The 15,724-nt window shown below is 44.4% G+C and overlaps 1 protein-coding gene across 2 annotated transcripts in view; it reads left to right on the top strand.

Annotated features, from left to right (window-relative positions):
• The first annotated feature begins 7,163 nt into the window (after positions 1-7,163).
• Positions 7,164-15,724, top strand: part of STX6 (syntaxin 6) — a 45,413-nt gene continuing 36,852 nt past the window's right edge. The window contains exon 1 of one of the 2 annotated variants that reach the window (XM_008543695.2): positions 7,164-7,455. In XM_008543695.2, the coding sequence (XP_008541917.1) occupies positions 7,421-7,455 (35 nt within the window). In that variant the 5' untranslated portion in view covers positions 7,164-7,420. The remainder of the gene's footprint in view (positions 7,456-15,724) is intronic. The other variant, XM_008543699.2, reaches the window with a different exon arrangement.

The following is a 15,724-nucleotide window of genomic DNA, read 5'->3' as shown; positions in this document are numbered from 1 at the left end:
CTTTAATACTCCTTAAATTTTTAAATAAATCGATTTGATAAGGATCGTGATCTTAAGGGACTGGTGGAGACTGCCCCACTAAGCTGGGACGCATCGGGGTGGGGAGTGTCTGCACATTCTCCTGGGGAGGAACAAGCTCTGCCTCTGAACACTTGTCTATCCTAGAATCTCAGGCTGCACTCTTCAGCGGCTTGTGTTTCTCTTGCTCACTACCAGTCTCTTTAACTATGTCTTTGGCTCTTTAATACCTGCTTTATGATATGTGGCTTAAAGCCCTTCTGAAGAATCTGATCCATTTGCAAACAGGATAAATCATCGTCAAAAACCAGAAGACAAATTATCAAGTTAGCAAGAGGGTCTTGTTCATTAAATAATGTTGTTTTCAATATAATGTATTTTATCACGTCCAATAAGTAGTTTCCTCTGGGCTGTTTTTAAAAATTCAATAGGGGTGTGTGTGTGTGTGTGTGTGTGTGTGTGTGTGTGAAGTCTGATCTGAGCCATTTTCTGTGCTTAGGTAAACCTCACTTGCCAGGTTTTGGGCAAGGCTAGCCCTGGTATAAATGGGCAGTAGAGAACTGTTGCAAAGAACATGGGTTTAGGAGTCAGATAAACTTGTTTTCAAATGGGGTTCTGCCACTTCCTACCTATGAGACCACGGGCAAATTCTTAATCTGTCTAAGCCTCAGATTTCTCTTGTAGAAAATCTGCCTTGAGAAGTTGTTGTGAGGACTCAATGAGATCAGCAGTGGTGGAACCAAGAGGTGACTTGCCGCATCTTGGGACTTTAGGACACGATTATCACACACACATAATCACCATCAGCCCTCCCGAACCAACCCAAATAAACCCGTAATTTAAGAAAAGACAGCGGGTCTACCACGTAACCTCAGTTCAAGCCTCCTAGACCTGCCAGCCAAACAAGTTACCTTCTAAAACCTGCCCCACATAGAAATTCTGGAGCCACTGCTGCAGATAATGCACGTATATCACTTAGCACAATGTCTGCTACACAGTAAGTAAATGGTAGCAATCGTTGTTACTATTATTGTTATTCACTAGTTTACCAAGAGTCGTGGTTTTTCCTTCCCTGTGCACTGACAAACTCATAGAGGACGGGAAAGGCTGTACCTGTCCTGCTACAATGGTTCAAATCCACTGTTTTGTCAAGAAGTTCACTGAATTCGAATAACGTATTTTAACTTTTGTGTGTGTGTGAGGAAGATTGACCCTGAGCTAACATCTGTTGCCAATCTTCCTCTTTTTGCTTGAGGAAGATTGTTGCTCAGCTAACATCTGTGCCAATCTTCCTCCACTTTGTGTGGGACCTCACCACAGCGTGGCTTAACAAGTGGTGCTAGGTCCACGCCCGGGATCCGAACCTGCAAACCTCGGGCCACTGAAGCGGAGAGGGCAAACTAAACCACTACACCACCAGGCTGGCTCCTATTTTAACTTTTTATACTCACCAATATCGATTCATTCAAACATTCTTAATTCGCCTTATTCTAAAAAGTATTTAAAACTGCTAACTTTCGATGCACTTTTTCATATGTCGTCACTTGGCTTTGTCACTTCTCTTTTTAAAAGTTTTCTTTTTACTTTTTATATTTCTGGTTATCCAAGTAAACATTTCATTGCAGAAAACTGCCAAACCTTAAATACATTTCCTTTTTTCTATGTATAAAAAATTTCTATGTATAAAACATTCCTATATATAAAAATGAACAGAGTTGAAATCATATCATTTATACAATTTTTTGTCTTGCTACTTTCAATATATGTCATTACACACTTTTAAACAACATTTCTAATGAGCATCCATCAAATGGATACTCTGTGAATTCTTAACCACTTCCTAGCGTTGGATATATAAGTCAACTGGAATTCCTTCTTGTTTATTTGAATCCAGTGTGTAGGTAAGGGTAGAGGTGTTGGTAACAACCAAGGAGAGGAAAGAAAACATAACCAATGTGTGGATATTTCCTGTGGTCGAGGCTGGGAAATGTGACGGCTATAGCCAGATCAATGGAAGCCCACATGAACGACTGTTTCCTGGAGTGTTCCAGAACATGTACATGCATGTTAGGGCGTTTAAAAGACTGGGATAACGATGAAGAGTATAAAACCTAACATCTATGTAACACTTTTCTCCCTTACTCTGTCTTGTTTCAAAAAGGATTTATGGTGAACTCAACAACAAAAAAACAAACAACCCAATTAAAAAATGGGCAAAGGACTTAAGTAGACATTTCTCCAAAAAAGAGATACAAATGGCCATATGAAGACACGAAAAGATGCTCAACATCGCTAATCCTTGGGGAAATGCAAGTCAAACCCACAATGAGATACCACTTTACACCTATTAGGATGCTTACTATAGAAAACACACACACACAGAAAATAACAAGTACTGGCAAAGATGTGGAAAAATTGAAACACTTGTCCACTGTTGGTGGGAATGTAAAATGGTGCAGCCAGTACACAAAACAGTCTGGTAGCTCCGCAAAAAACTAAAAGCAGAATTACCATATAATCTAGCAATTCCAATTCTGGATCTATACCCAAAAGAACTTAAAGCAGGGTCTTGAAGAGATATTTGTACATCCATGTTCATAGAAGGATTATTCACATTTGCCAAAAGGGGGAAGCAACCTAAGTGTCCATCAATGAGTGAATGGATAAACAAAATGTGGTATATACATAAATGGCATATTAGCCTTAAAAGGAAGGAAATTCTGACACATGCTACAGCTTGAATGAACCTTGAGAACATTATGCTAAGTGAAATGAGCCAGTTACAAAAAGACAAATACTATACGATTCCATTTATATGAAGTATCTACAGTAGTTAAATTCATAGAGACCAAGTAGAATGGTGGTTGCCAGGGGGTGGGAAGAGGGGAGAACAGGGAAGTGTTTACTGGGTACAGGATTTCAGTTTTGTGAATGAAAAGAGTTCTGGAGATTGGTTGAGCAACAATGTGAATGTACTTAACACTACTGAACTACATACTTAAAAATGGTTAAGGGGCCAGCCCTGTGGCAGAGTGGTAGAGTTCACACACTCTGCTTTGGCGACCCAGGATTTTGCTGGTTCGGATCCTGGGCGCAGACATGGCACCGCTCATCAAGCCATGCTGAGGTGTCGTCCCACATGCCACAACTAGAATGACTCACAACTAAAATATACAACTATGTACCAGGGGGACTTTGGGGAGAAAGAGGAAAAATAAATTTTTTTAAAAAAAGAAATGGTTAAGATAGTAAATTTTATGTTATGTGTATTTTACCACAATTAAAACATTTTAATTATTTTTAAAAAAGGATTTAGGGTGGCTTACAGTATCACATTGATTGCAAAATGCTTTCACATTTGTCATTCTAGTTGATCCTTAAAACAACCTAGCGAGAGAGCAGGTTGGGCATTAACATTCCCATTTAAGAGTAGAAGGGCTCCTCTTCCAGGGGGTCATGGAATTCCAACAGCTTTTAGGGGGAGGGGTGGCTTGAGTCTATCCTGGCATCCTTAGCAGTAGGATGTGAGTTGATCCTTTCTGATCCTTATCCTCATGGGATCTGTGGCCTGGTGGCCTGTGCCCTAGTCTCTGCATTGGTTCTCCTATTTCAGCACAAGATGCCTTGCAGGACCCACTAAGCGCCCTCCATCACTCACTCTCCTAACTGTGGAGAGTCACTCAGGGACCAGAGTTTCTCCTGGAAGCCCTATCAGGACCCTACAGAAAACTCAGAGTTCGAGCATTAGCCTCCTCCAGAAAAATGCACAGAATCTAAGTGTCACAGTTTGATGCATTCCACAAACACATACACCTGTGAAACCCACACTCCTATCAAGATACAGAACATTTCTATCTCCCCGGAAAGTTTCCCTTCCCAGGCAATACTCCCCACCCCAAGGCAACAGCTTTTTTTTTTAAAGATTGGCCCTGAGCTAAAATCTGTTGCCAATCTTTTAAAAATTTCTTCTTCTTCTCCCAAAGCCCCCCGGTACATAGTTGTATATTCTAGTTGTAGGTCCTTCTAGTTCTGCTATGCGGGACGCCACCTCAGCATGGCTTGATGAGCGGTGCTAGGTCCAAGCCCAGGATGTGAACCAGCGAAACTCTGGGCTGCCGAAGAGGAGTGTGTGAACTTAATCACTTGGCCACAGGGTCGACCCCTGCAACAGCTGTTTTGATTTTTTCACTCTATTAGAATTTTTAATTCTCCTTTGTTGGGGAGATGAAGGGGCATGGGATGAGAAGGCTGCTTGCTGAGTATTCTTTCCGAGTTACTGTTTATGCCAAGACTCAGAGGCTGTTAAACTAAAAAGAAAGAAAGAAAAAAGAAAAGAAATAGCTTCCTTTGTTTCTCCTTGCATTTTAGCCATGTTTCCCTTTTCTGGGGTAGTGGAAGCCAAGGCCTAGTTTGGTTTGAGAGAGGGTGCAGGAGAGTGACATATTACAGAAGGGACTCTCCCCTGCTCCACACACATTTCATATCTCAACCCTCCACTATCTCCCTTGTTGGTACTTTTTCCAAACCCCTAATTATGGGAATTCCCCAAGCCTCTGCCCTCTATCCTTTATGTTTCTACTTATAAAACATTGACCTCTCATTTGTGGTTTAATTAATAAATTCCCGGAATAGATAATAAGAGGCTATGCCAGGCATTGAGGTGATGATGACATTAACATAGTCTCCCTTCCCTCCAGGAGTTTGCAGTTTAGTGGGCAAAACCAATATGCCAGCAGCTGATTTATGTTCCCCTAAATCTCATCCTCCTCCTGTGCTTTCTTTCTTGGTTATTGCAACTAAAAACGACCCACTTCCAACTCCAGAACCCTGCGGGCCTTCCTCCGTCTTCTTTCACCAACCGCCAATCCCCCGAACCAATCAGTCACCAGGTCCACTGATTTGGCCTCTAAAGTGTTAAATGTACCCCTCCTCTCCATCCTAGTTGCCGTGAGCCTGGCTTAGGACACCCTCATTCCTCCTCTGGACCACAACCACCCAAATGACATCCCAGCCACCGCAGCATCCACGTCAAGTGCCAGTCTGACCCTGCCAATTCCCTCAGCTGCCATGATCTACAGGAGCGCATCCACAGTTCTTAAAATCACAATCAAGGGCCCTCGGTAATCTGACCTTGCCCTTCTCCACCAGCCTCAGCTCCTCCTGCTACCATCCTCTTCCTTCCATTCTTCCAACACCCTCTGCCATGACTCCCCCACAGGCTGCCATGCTGTCTCCTGGTTGCCTCTGGTCACTCTTTAGAACGTCCCATCCAGACACAAATAAACTCGTACCTTGTCTCTGTGTTTCTCTAGCAACCTTTGCCCTTCTCTCAGTGTGTGTAACTGCCCGTCTCTCCTACCAGGCTAAGAGTTCCTTGAAGGCAAGGACCAAGCCTGCTCATCTCTGCACCTCCCGTGCTTAGCACAGAGTAAGAGCACCACACACATGCCACACACTGTTCTAAGAACCTTTCACACATCAATTCATTTAATCCTTATGACACTCTATGCAGGAGGTGTTATTGTGACACCCATGTCACAGTTGAGGACAGTCAGAGATCAAGCAGCTTGCCCAAGACAATAGTCAGGAAGTAGCAGAACTGGGATTTGAACCCCGGCAATTTGGCTCCAAGTACACCTCTTAATTACTATTGTCATCCGCCCCTCAACTTACGTGTGTTTGTTGAATGAATGAATGATGATCCCTTTTCACCTCCCCATCTCAATATACCCATAACCACATTAAACGGTTCTCCCCCTATAGCCTGCTTACCCACATGTGCTCTCCGCTGCTCCTCCAGGGTCTCAGAGAAGCCCGGACGGAGTCTCTGACTTTCACCTCTCTCTTCCCCAACCCCATTCAAGCTCTCGTCAGGTCTAGGTGTCTTGTTTTGTTTTTCCTTTGAAACATCTCTCAGATTCACTTCTTCCCCTCTATTTACAGTTGCTGTCCATCCTGGTCTGGTCTTCACCCCTTCAGGCCAGATGACCACTGCAGCTTCCTGGCTGGTTTCCCTGACTTCACCACGTGATTCCACTGGGGCCTTGGGGTTTAATGCATTTTTATTTAACCTTCACAACAACCCACGAGCTAAATATAATGATGTATGTTTTACAGATGAGGAACTGAATAATAGAACCCAGGCGCAGACCAGGTTTGTTCGACTCTAAGAAGACTTCCATCCCCAAAGAGATTGATAACCTTGGGCAAGTTGCTTATACTCCAAGACTCTCAGATCCCTCATTCATAAAATGGAGATAATAACAGTAATTAGCTCATCCAGAGGGCAACTGAGGTAACACTTAGCACAGTGCTTGGAACACAGTAAGTGCTCAATGATTATCAGCAACTAAAGTCTATAAACCCCACAGCATATCTAGCATATGAGTTGGCTAATTGCTCTGACCAGAATCCTTCTGGAAGAGCTTTTGACCCATAGCTGAGAGGAAGTTGCCTTACCTGGCCCCTTCTTTGTCCCTCAAAGGTGCTCTCTCCTGCATGAAAAAATTACCTTAGTGGTCACTTGCAAAACGCACACCAAAAGAAAATACACCCCCATCTGGAGGAAAGTGCACAGAATCTGTGGCTTTCCCCAGTCCAGGCTGTACGACCACAGGAAATCTTGAAACCTCTCTGAACTTTTCTCATCTACGAAATGGGAGTACCTTCCTCTCAAGAATGTTGAGATAATGCGTATACAACCTTTAGCGCGTGGCCGGACACAGAGTAAGACCTACGTAAAGAAGTTGCACAACATTATCATAGTCAGATAAGGTATACGAGCACGCTTTATTGTAAATCTAGGACAAGAGGGATTTATAAATAACACGTTATCAAAATCAAGTATTGAAAGTAGAGGAAAGATAAAAGAATTGCGCAAATCAAGCACTACTCAGTAGCCTAGAAACCTAACCGCCCTCCTAGGAGGGAGCAATCAGCTCCTCCCGCAAAATCCTTAGCGGCCAACCGAGAAAACACCAGTTCTCCTCCCCCGCCCCTAAAGCCCCGCCCCCAGTGTCGCCTGACGCGCTGCTCAGGCCTGCGGACGAGGGGCGGGCCGACCCTGATCACGTGAGCGCGGGTGCGGAAGTGCTACAGCGGGCGGCGTTCGTGGTTGGCCGGGCCGAGGCCCCGGGGGCGGGGTCAGGCCGGCCGGACGCGCCGGGAAGAGCCGGGGGAGGAGGCAGCGCCGGAGTCAGGGATTCGGTCTGCCGAGGCGGCCGAGCGCTGGACCGGCGGCGGGCCGGTGCACCTGGCCTGCGCGCCCCCGCTGCTCCGGGTCCCCCGGGCCGAGGCGCCGGTGGCTGCTGAGGGAGGCCAGCGGGGTGTGCGGAGGGAGGCCAGGAGGGCGCGGGCGCCCTGTGCACGAAGCAGGTGTGAGGCGGCCGGGGGCCGGGACGCCATGTCCATGGAGGACCCCTTCTTTGTGGTGAAAGGGTGAGTGTCGCCGAGGACTCCGCTGGAGGCGGCCAGCCCGCACCTCCCCGCTCTGCTCTCTGTTGGGGGAGGGGAGACAAGTTGAGGCTGGGGAGGGGGCGGTGGGGACGGCGTAGCCTTGAGGGCCATGACCAAGCGTCGAGACATCCCTCCCCGTCCTACCTGGACTGTGAAACCCGTGTCCCCAACCAAGCCCCTGGGGAGGATGTCCCCTTGGCCTGTGCGCTGCGGTACAACTTATCCGGGCGTCGAGGGGTCCGGCAGCTCTGCAGGTGGGGAGGGAGACACGGGTCCCAGCCCCAACTGGGGCGGTAGCGGAGCACGGGGCCCTGCTTCGAAGGAGGGAAAACAGCATCTGGGCAGGAAAAGGGAAATGGCCCTCCTGAGCTTTGTAGTTGGCCTGGACGGGGGTGCGCTCCCATTGTCCATTGAGTTTGCAGCGCTCGCCCGCAGCCTGGTGAGACCACAACAAGCCCAGAGGCGTCTGAGCACGTTTGCGGGCGGGGAGGCGGGGGCGGTGTGGCTCGGGGAGGCTGGGAGCAGGGCTCCGGAAGGCAACTCAGTTCAGTGGGGGAGTTATTACTGAGTAATGCGAGGGGGGTAAAGCAGGCGCTCATACTCGGGGATGATGTTGGAAGGAAAACAAAATGCAATCAGCCAAACTAAACTTTCCTCAGCTTTCTATTAGCACCGGGATTTTCCCACAGTGCTGAAGGAAATGAGTGCTTTCTTGTTAACTCCAGATTTCATCCAGGCCTTTTGACAGCTTTCCCCCATTTCTTCTTCTAGTCGGAAAGACTAGAACTGCCTTAACTCATTTTTCCTTCTGAGCTGCCCTGACTCCATCTTTGATTGCTCGGTGGTTTAGAGATAGAAACTTTAATTGCACTTTGTTATATCAGCTTTGTAGCCATTAAACAAATGGAAGAAAGATCATTCTGATGCTGTTGTAGGTTGTCAGCTTTATGTTGTAAATGTCAAAGAAACGTAAAAAAAAATCCGAGAACTACGAAGTTCTCAGAAGATGAGTACTAATTATCATAAGGTGTCCGTTTGCCTTCAACTAGTTGCTGCTAGCTTCCTATTTCTGTAGTGGTAAAAGCTGACAAGTTGCTTGGGGCGGGGGGCTGTTTTTAAGAGTTCTCAGAAAATTTAAATGGTACTTTAGGTGAAATGCTTTACTATCCATGATACTGTAAAACTGTAAAACATATTTGTGTACTTCTTAATATTTCCCTAAAATGGGTTTTCTTCAGCTTCCTTGAATTTAGATGGGAAAATGCCAAGTTGTAGTTTTGTTAGTAATATGTGGCTCTCTATCTGGAAAAAGTGTTATATTAAAAGGCTTGATTTAGGGCTTAATTTTTAAATGTTAAAGCTGTGTTTTAAGCATTTTTCCCTTGAATGAAAGTTCTTAATGCTTAGGTTGCAAAGATTAACTCTGACAGTGGAGACCAGAGAATCAGATTTTTATTTGTTTGATTTTTAATGGAATTTGTGAAAATGCTAAATGCTCTGCCGTCTTGACACTTTTTTTCCTGATAGTACCCAGTACAGTCTGCCAATGCTTGCTCATTGATGAGATGTCACTGCTTTCTTTGAACATCAGTCCAGAGTCTTGGTTGACTTTTACATCACTTTAGCTCATGTCCTTAAGTTGTCTGAAGGAAAAGAGTCTCTCTCAGTACCTTCTGCTGCAGAAAAGTAAAATCGACCACGTGGGTGTCTCCAGACTGTTTGTGTGACAGCATATTTGGGGAGCCATGGACCTCCATTTATTAAAAGTACTGGAGATGAGTCACACAATGTGGAAAAATTAAAGATGCCTAAATTATGGCCCTTAGCCTAGGAGTTTATAGTCTAATCTGAGAAACAACTCTCTCCAAAATTAAGTAGAAATGACAGGTGGTAATGATTAAGTGCCAAAGGGAGTGCTGCAGAAGATGACAGCCCCGGAAGTTCGGAGAAGGGCAACATTAGGGATTGCAATGATTGAGAAAGCTTTTGGAGGTAGTAAAAGGTCTTGAATGAGGTTTTGAGATGAGTGGAATTTAGATAATTCAGGCCTGTCTTATCTGGACTCTTATCAGAGAGTCCCTTGTTTGGTCTTCCTGCTTCTGGACTCCTTCCTCTTTCATCTGCCCCTAGTTCTGTGGGATGAGTGTTATCCAGTAGAAATATAATGTGAGCCATGTATGCCATTTTACATTTGCTAATAGCCACACTAAAAAAGTAAAAGGAAACAGGTGAAATTAATTTTAATATCTTTAACCTCAAAGAGTCAAAATATTATTTCAACGTATAATTAATATAAAGATGAGACTTTTTTGTACCAAGTCTTCAAAATCTCGTGTGTATTTTACACTTACGGCACATCTCAATTTGGACGCTAAATTTTCATCAGGAATACTTGATCCAGGGCCAGCCCGGTGGTATAGTGGTTAAGTTTGCACGTTCTGCCTCAGCAGCCTGGGGTTCACAGGTTTGGGTCCCAGGTGGGGACCTACACGCTGCTCATCAAGCCATGCTGTGGTGGCGTTCCACATACAAAATAGAGGAAGATGGGCCCAGTCCTTAGCTCAGGGACAATCTTCCTCAAACAAAAAGAGGAAGATTGGCAACAGAGGTTAGCTCAGGGCCAATCTTCCTGACAAAAAAAAAAGAAATACTTGATCTGTATTTAGAGTATATTAAACTTACAGTTGAAAAAGTAGATTCACATACCCAAATTGTTCCAAACATACTTAAAAATTTTCCAATAACTGAATTGTGTATCAGTTTTAAAATTTAAATTAATTAAAATTAAAAATTTAGTTCCTCAGTCACACATACCTTATTTCAAGCCTTCACTACTCACACGTGGCTTCCATATTGGGCAGCACAGGTGTAGCTTTTCTAGAAGCCCAGTAGGCGTTCCCTACTTAACATCATTTAGTGGCTGCCTGTTGCCTACAGAATAAAGTGCAATTTTTCATGACCTCCAGCCCTCCTCTTCCCTCCACTCACTCTGCCCGCCCTCAGCTCAGGGCTCCAGCAACGCCAGACTCAGTACAGTGACCGTGAGCGCAGTACTGAATGCTCTGCTCCACAGGCGCCCACTCTGCCTCGTTCACCCGCTCAGCTTTCAGGATTCACTGTAAGCATCTCCACTGCTTCCGGGAAGTGCTTCCTTTGACACCTGAAACACATTGTCGCTCCTCTTCCTCTGGGTGTCTTTCATTGTTAGACTGTGAGCTCTGAGGGTTGGGACTGTTTTTCCAGGCCAGCACCTTAAATACATAGTGCAGATGTTGAATGAATACTCTTGGTGGTGGTGGTGGTGGTTCATGGTGAGAACACTACCAGCAAAGGCCCTGAGGTGAGCATTGCGTATTGAGAAATCAAGGAGAGCAGCCCAGGTGGAGTAGGAAGTTTATTTGGGGAAGTAATAATAACAGCATTTAAAGGCTGCCACTCCTATGCCAGGCATTCTGTGCTAAGTAAGCACTTTATACAGATTTTCACTTTATAAGTGAAGCTCTATGACATGGGTATTAGCCACATTTTAGAAGTGAGCGGCTGAGGGAGGACAGAGGGGTTAAGTTACTTGCCAGGGTCACACAGCTAATAAGGGATGGACCCAGGATTCAAATTTGAATTGCCTCATTTTACTGGTACTCTTAGCACCTCACAGCACAGATAGAATAGGCTCAAGGAGAGTCTCCTTTCCAACTTTTAAAGCAGGGGAATGACATGCAGTTAGGGTTTTAGGGATGTTGATTTGGTAGTGGTGATGGATGCTTCAGTGTGAGGAAGAGTTACAAAAAGGAGACCAGTAGAAAGCTGTTTTCATTTAAACATGCAATCATTAGTGCCTGAGTGTTTGAGGCTCATTTTCTGAGGCTCAGACATTGTCCATGTCTGGTTTAGCGCAGAATCCCAGCACACAGAGGAGAAGGAGCCCACAGCTGGGCAGCTGGGCTCTTAGGCAGAGGTGGCCCTACCTGGCGCAGACGTTCACAGTGGTATTTACACTGGTAGAACTCGGTCTCTGAAACCCCTGGCTCCACTGAATCTCCTCTGGCCTGCCTCTCTCCCCTCGCCCCTTCCTGAGTGTGGCCTCCCTAGTCGTCCTTTCTTGTGTGTTCTCACTGGGTGAGCTTTATGATCCCATTGCCTCCGATTCCCCCTGGGTATCGTGCACATCCCCTCCCCAGTCACTGACCCAGCTCTCTCCTGAGAGCTGTTCTGTGTTTTCTACTAAATATTCCATATCCCCCACCCTGTGGGGTGGATGTCTTCCCCTTCTTTTTCTTCTCCCCTCCCCCCCAACAAATGCCTGACCCACCCTCCTCCTCTTATCCCTCTTCACTCCTGACTCAGCTCTCTCCTTCAGTCCCGTGTCCACTTGCTCATCGTGTCCTATCAGTGCCAGCCTCTGGAATCTTCTCCTCCTCTCTAGTTTGGTTCCTCTGCCCTAGTTTGTGTCATCACCCTCTCCCTCCTGGACTCTCCTCTCACACTTGGGCTCTCAGAAGCAGCTTCTTCAGCAAGTCTGCTTGCTGTCAGTCTCTTCACACTGCTACCTGATGCGACCACAGAGACACGATCAGGGCGTTTGTCTATTCAGAATCCTTTATTCTAAAATATTTAGTGAGTGTCTGTTTTCTGCATGCTAGGAGCTGAGGCGACAGCAGTGAACAAACACGCCTGTCCTTAATGGAGCTTACATTCTAGGGACCAGACCATAAACGTGAAGGATATATGGTATGTCAGCTGGTGATGAGTTCTGTGAGAATAAGCTGGGCAAAGGGAAAGGAAATGCGTGTTCTGGGTGTAATTTTCTTTTGTGTGACTTCGGGAGGCAGTGAGGTTTGGTGGAAAGAACTGGGCTTTGGTAATCAGGCGGACCCAGGGTTGGAATCTCACTTCAGCAGTTACTTGGTCTAACTTTTGGCAAGTTGATTATCCTCTTTGAACCTGTTTCTTTATGTCCAAAATTGGCTAAAAAGTGCCTACTTTATCAGTTAGGAGGATTAAATGAATCGATGCATGTAAATTGCCCAGCACAGCTGGGAGAACATGTTAAGTGCTCAGTAAACATCCTCTTTTAAGTGTCTGTTTAATGTTTCCATCCAACCAGGCTGCCCTTTCTGAGAGGAGAGACCATGTCTGATCATTTTTTGAGTAACATTTAAAATAAAGTTAAACTGATAGATGCTTATTTTAGACAACTTAGGAAATAAAACTATAGAGAATAAAAACTTATTAAAATGCCACCATACAGAAATAATTAGTTAAAATTTTGGTGTCTTTTGGACCTTTGTTTCTATTAACAGTTTTATGTAATATTGTCCATCCGTGTTTGATTTCTTATTGTATGTCAGGGATTGTCCTTTTAATCCTTATGAAGTAGGTAGTAGTACTGTTATCATCATTTTACAAATGAAGAAAATGAAACATTAAACTTTTTCCAGTTCATATGCTTGTAAGTGGAAGGGTCAGGATTTATATATGTGTGTATTATTACTAATAATCATTTTAGAAATTGGGATAATACTGTTTTTATAATCTTTTTATCTGTATTTCCTTATATCCTTAAAATGTCTTTGAAAGGGAGTGCTTTTAATGACTACATTGTATTTCATCATATAAATATAACATAATGTAGCACCCAGAATGGAATTTGTGATGTTCCTAATTTTTCACTATTACAGTTAATGTGGTGGGAAGCCTTCTTGTCACAGGTCTTTATTGCTGCTTCAGGTTGTTTCCGTAGTCTGTATTTCTGTGGCAGAATTGCTAGTTCAGAGAGAATGCACATTTCAAAGCTTTTGATGCATATTACTGAATTGCCCTCCAGAAATACACCCCCAGTGCTTGAGGGGCCTATTTCCCTTGATCTCTTGCCACTACTGGGATTCTCATTTTAAGAAATCTTTACTAATTTGCCAGGTGAAAAATGCCACATTTGAATCCTGTCATTTTCATCTTTGTATTCAGTAGAGACTTATGCAGTGCTTGTTTGATGAGTGAACCCATTTTCAGTTTTTAGTTCTGTAGGTTTTTTTCCCTCTCTTGTTGGCAAGCTTTTAAAATTTGCAGCTTCTAATCGAACAGACAGCTAAGGAAACCACAGAGCTGAAGCTGTTGGAATATGAGAGTGTGGCCTCTCCTGCAGGTAAAAGGCGCGAATGCTGTGGCTCTTTCATATTCTGCTGATCTGGAGGCTTTATCTTCCTGAAAAGGGATAGTTTTATTTCCAGGTTCTTGGCCGTGGATCAGTGGTGGGAATGATGGCATAAGTAAGCAGATGAGCGAGATGGTTGTGTTGTTGTATTCTCTAATCATCTCTTGTCGTATATTCAGCCTTTTAAACACTAGATTATGAGGTCCTTGAAGGCAAGCATCATGAGTTTTGTTCACAATGTTGAGAAAAGTGTTTGTTGGTACAGTCAATGTGAAAAAATTAATCCTTGTTTCCAGAGTAATTTTAGTGCAGTAAAATTGAATGTAAGTCAAATCTCATTGTCTACTTTTTAAAAATCAGATTCATATGTTTCATTGTGAAAAACGTTCCGAACATTTCTTATAAATTTATTGAATGCCTAATACTATATTTGGCTCTAGACATTGTAGTCTAGTTTGGAGAACACTATGCAGATATGTGAAAGAATGTATGTGAAAGACAGCATGCATTGTGTGTGAGATTTTGGAATAGAGTTGAGATGGTGTGGAGGCTGAAAACAGGACAGACCCACGGGGGAATGCTGGTCAAGGACACTTTAGTGAAGCAGGCAGCGTCTCAATCTGGGCCTTGAGATCGCGGGATGTCTGCTTTCCATTTGCAGAGGCGTAAGGACTCCCAGGCTGGGGAAGCAGCTGAACAAGATTCTAGAACCAAGAATGAGAAAAGGGAGGGTAGGAAGACCTCCTGCCAACTGAAACAGAATTTGTTTTAATGAGAAATCAGGTTGGATATTCAAGCTGGCCAGTTTGGGGGAAGAGGAAGTGTGGAGTACCCTGATGAGGAGTTTAAATTTAATGTTTCCTATCATAAATTCTTTATCAGGAGGCAATTTTAAGTAGCAGTTATATTCACTTACCTATGGTCAAACAACTTTTCAGGGCTCAAACCCAGGTCTTCTGATTCTCCTAAGGGAATAGATTTCCTAAGTCTGGAGGCTTAGTGAAGAGGGGATTGGATAGCTCTTCCTCGTGGAAGGTGTCTCATCCTCAGGCTCAGAAGGACTTGTGGCGAACAGCCAAAACGTCTGAGCCCCAGTTCTGTGATTTGTTCAGTGAGTGCAGACTGGTTATCTTGAAAGTTCCTTCCGGATTTGGAATCCAGTGATTGGGCTTGAGTAGAGGTTGTGCAAGGTAAGAAGTAAGAGGAAGAGTCAGAGATGACACTTGTCTAGACAAGTTTCGTAGCTTGGAAAACAGTGGCACTATTGACTAAAATGGGGAAGTTAAGAAAGCAGATTTTTTTTTTTCTGTTTTATCTTTTTGTTTGAATACTTGCTTTTTTGTTAGTTTGCTTTTTTGGTGTTAGTCCCGTCAGTCTATTCCAACTCCCAGCGACCCTGTGGACAGCAGAGCGGATCCCTGCCCGGTCTTTTTGCACTATCCTCTCACCTTCCAGCACTGTATCAGACAATGCTCTGCTGCTATTCACAGGGTTTTCATGGCCAATTTTTTCAGAAATGGGTGGCCAGGTCCTTCTCCTAGTCTGTCGTAGTCTGGAAGCTCTGCTGAAACCTGTCTACCACGGATGACCCTGCTGGTATTTGAAATACCGGAGGCATAGCTTTCAGCAACACAACAACATACAGCCACCACAGTATGACAACTGACAGACGGGTGGTGTGGTTCCCTGACTGGGAAATGAACCCACACCCTGGTGGTAAGAGCGCTGAATCTTAACCACTCGACCATCAGGTCTGGCTAGTTCAGTTTTAGACAAATGGAATAATACTATAGGCAGCTAAAAGTGTAGAAATTAATCCTGGGTAAGTGGTTAGGGGCTGGAAATGCATTTGAGGAGCCATCATCTTCATGGGATGTTTTGAACCTGTGAATGTTGATGAGCACCTAGGAGCTGTAAAAAGAGTGCTAAGAACCATTGGGACCAAGTAGAGAAAGAGGAAAGAGAAAATTGGTAGAAAACTAGAAGTGCGCAATGTCACACATACACACAGGGAAGTGATTGTTTAAAGAACATAAATATGAGGGCTGTAGTGTCAAGTACATTGAAAATGAGGGTGACTTCAAGCCACTCAAGATTTTG

Source organism: Equus przewalskii, chromosome 23 (genome assembly GCF_037783145.1).
Source record: "Equus przewalskii isolate Varuska chromosome 23, EquPr2, whole genome shotgun sequence".
In the NCBI taxonomy this organism is placed as follows: domain Eukaryota; kingdom Metazoa; phylum Chordata; class Mammalia; order Perissodactyla; family Equidae; genus Equus; species Equus przewalskii.
This window is presented reverse-complemented; position numbering and strand designations above follow the sequence as displayed.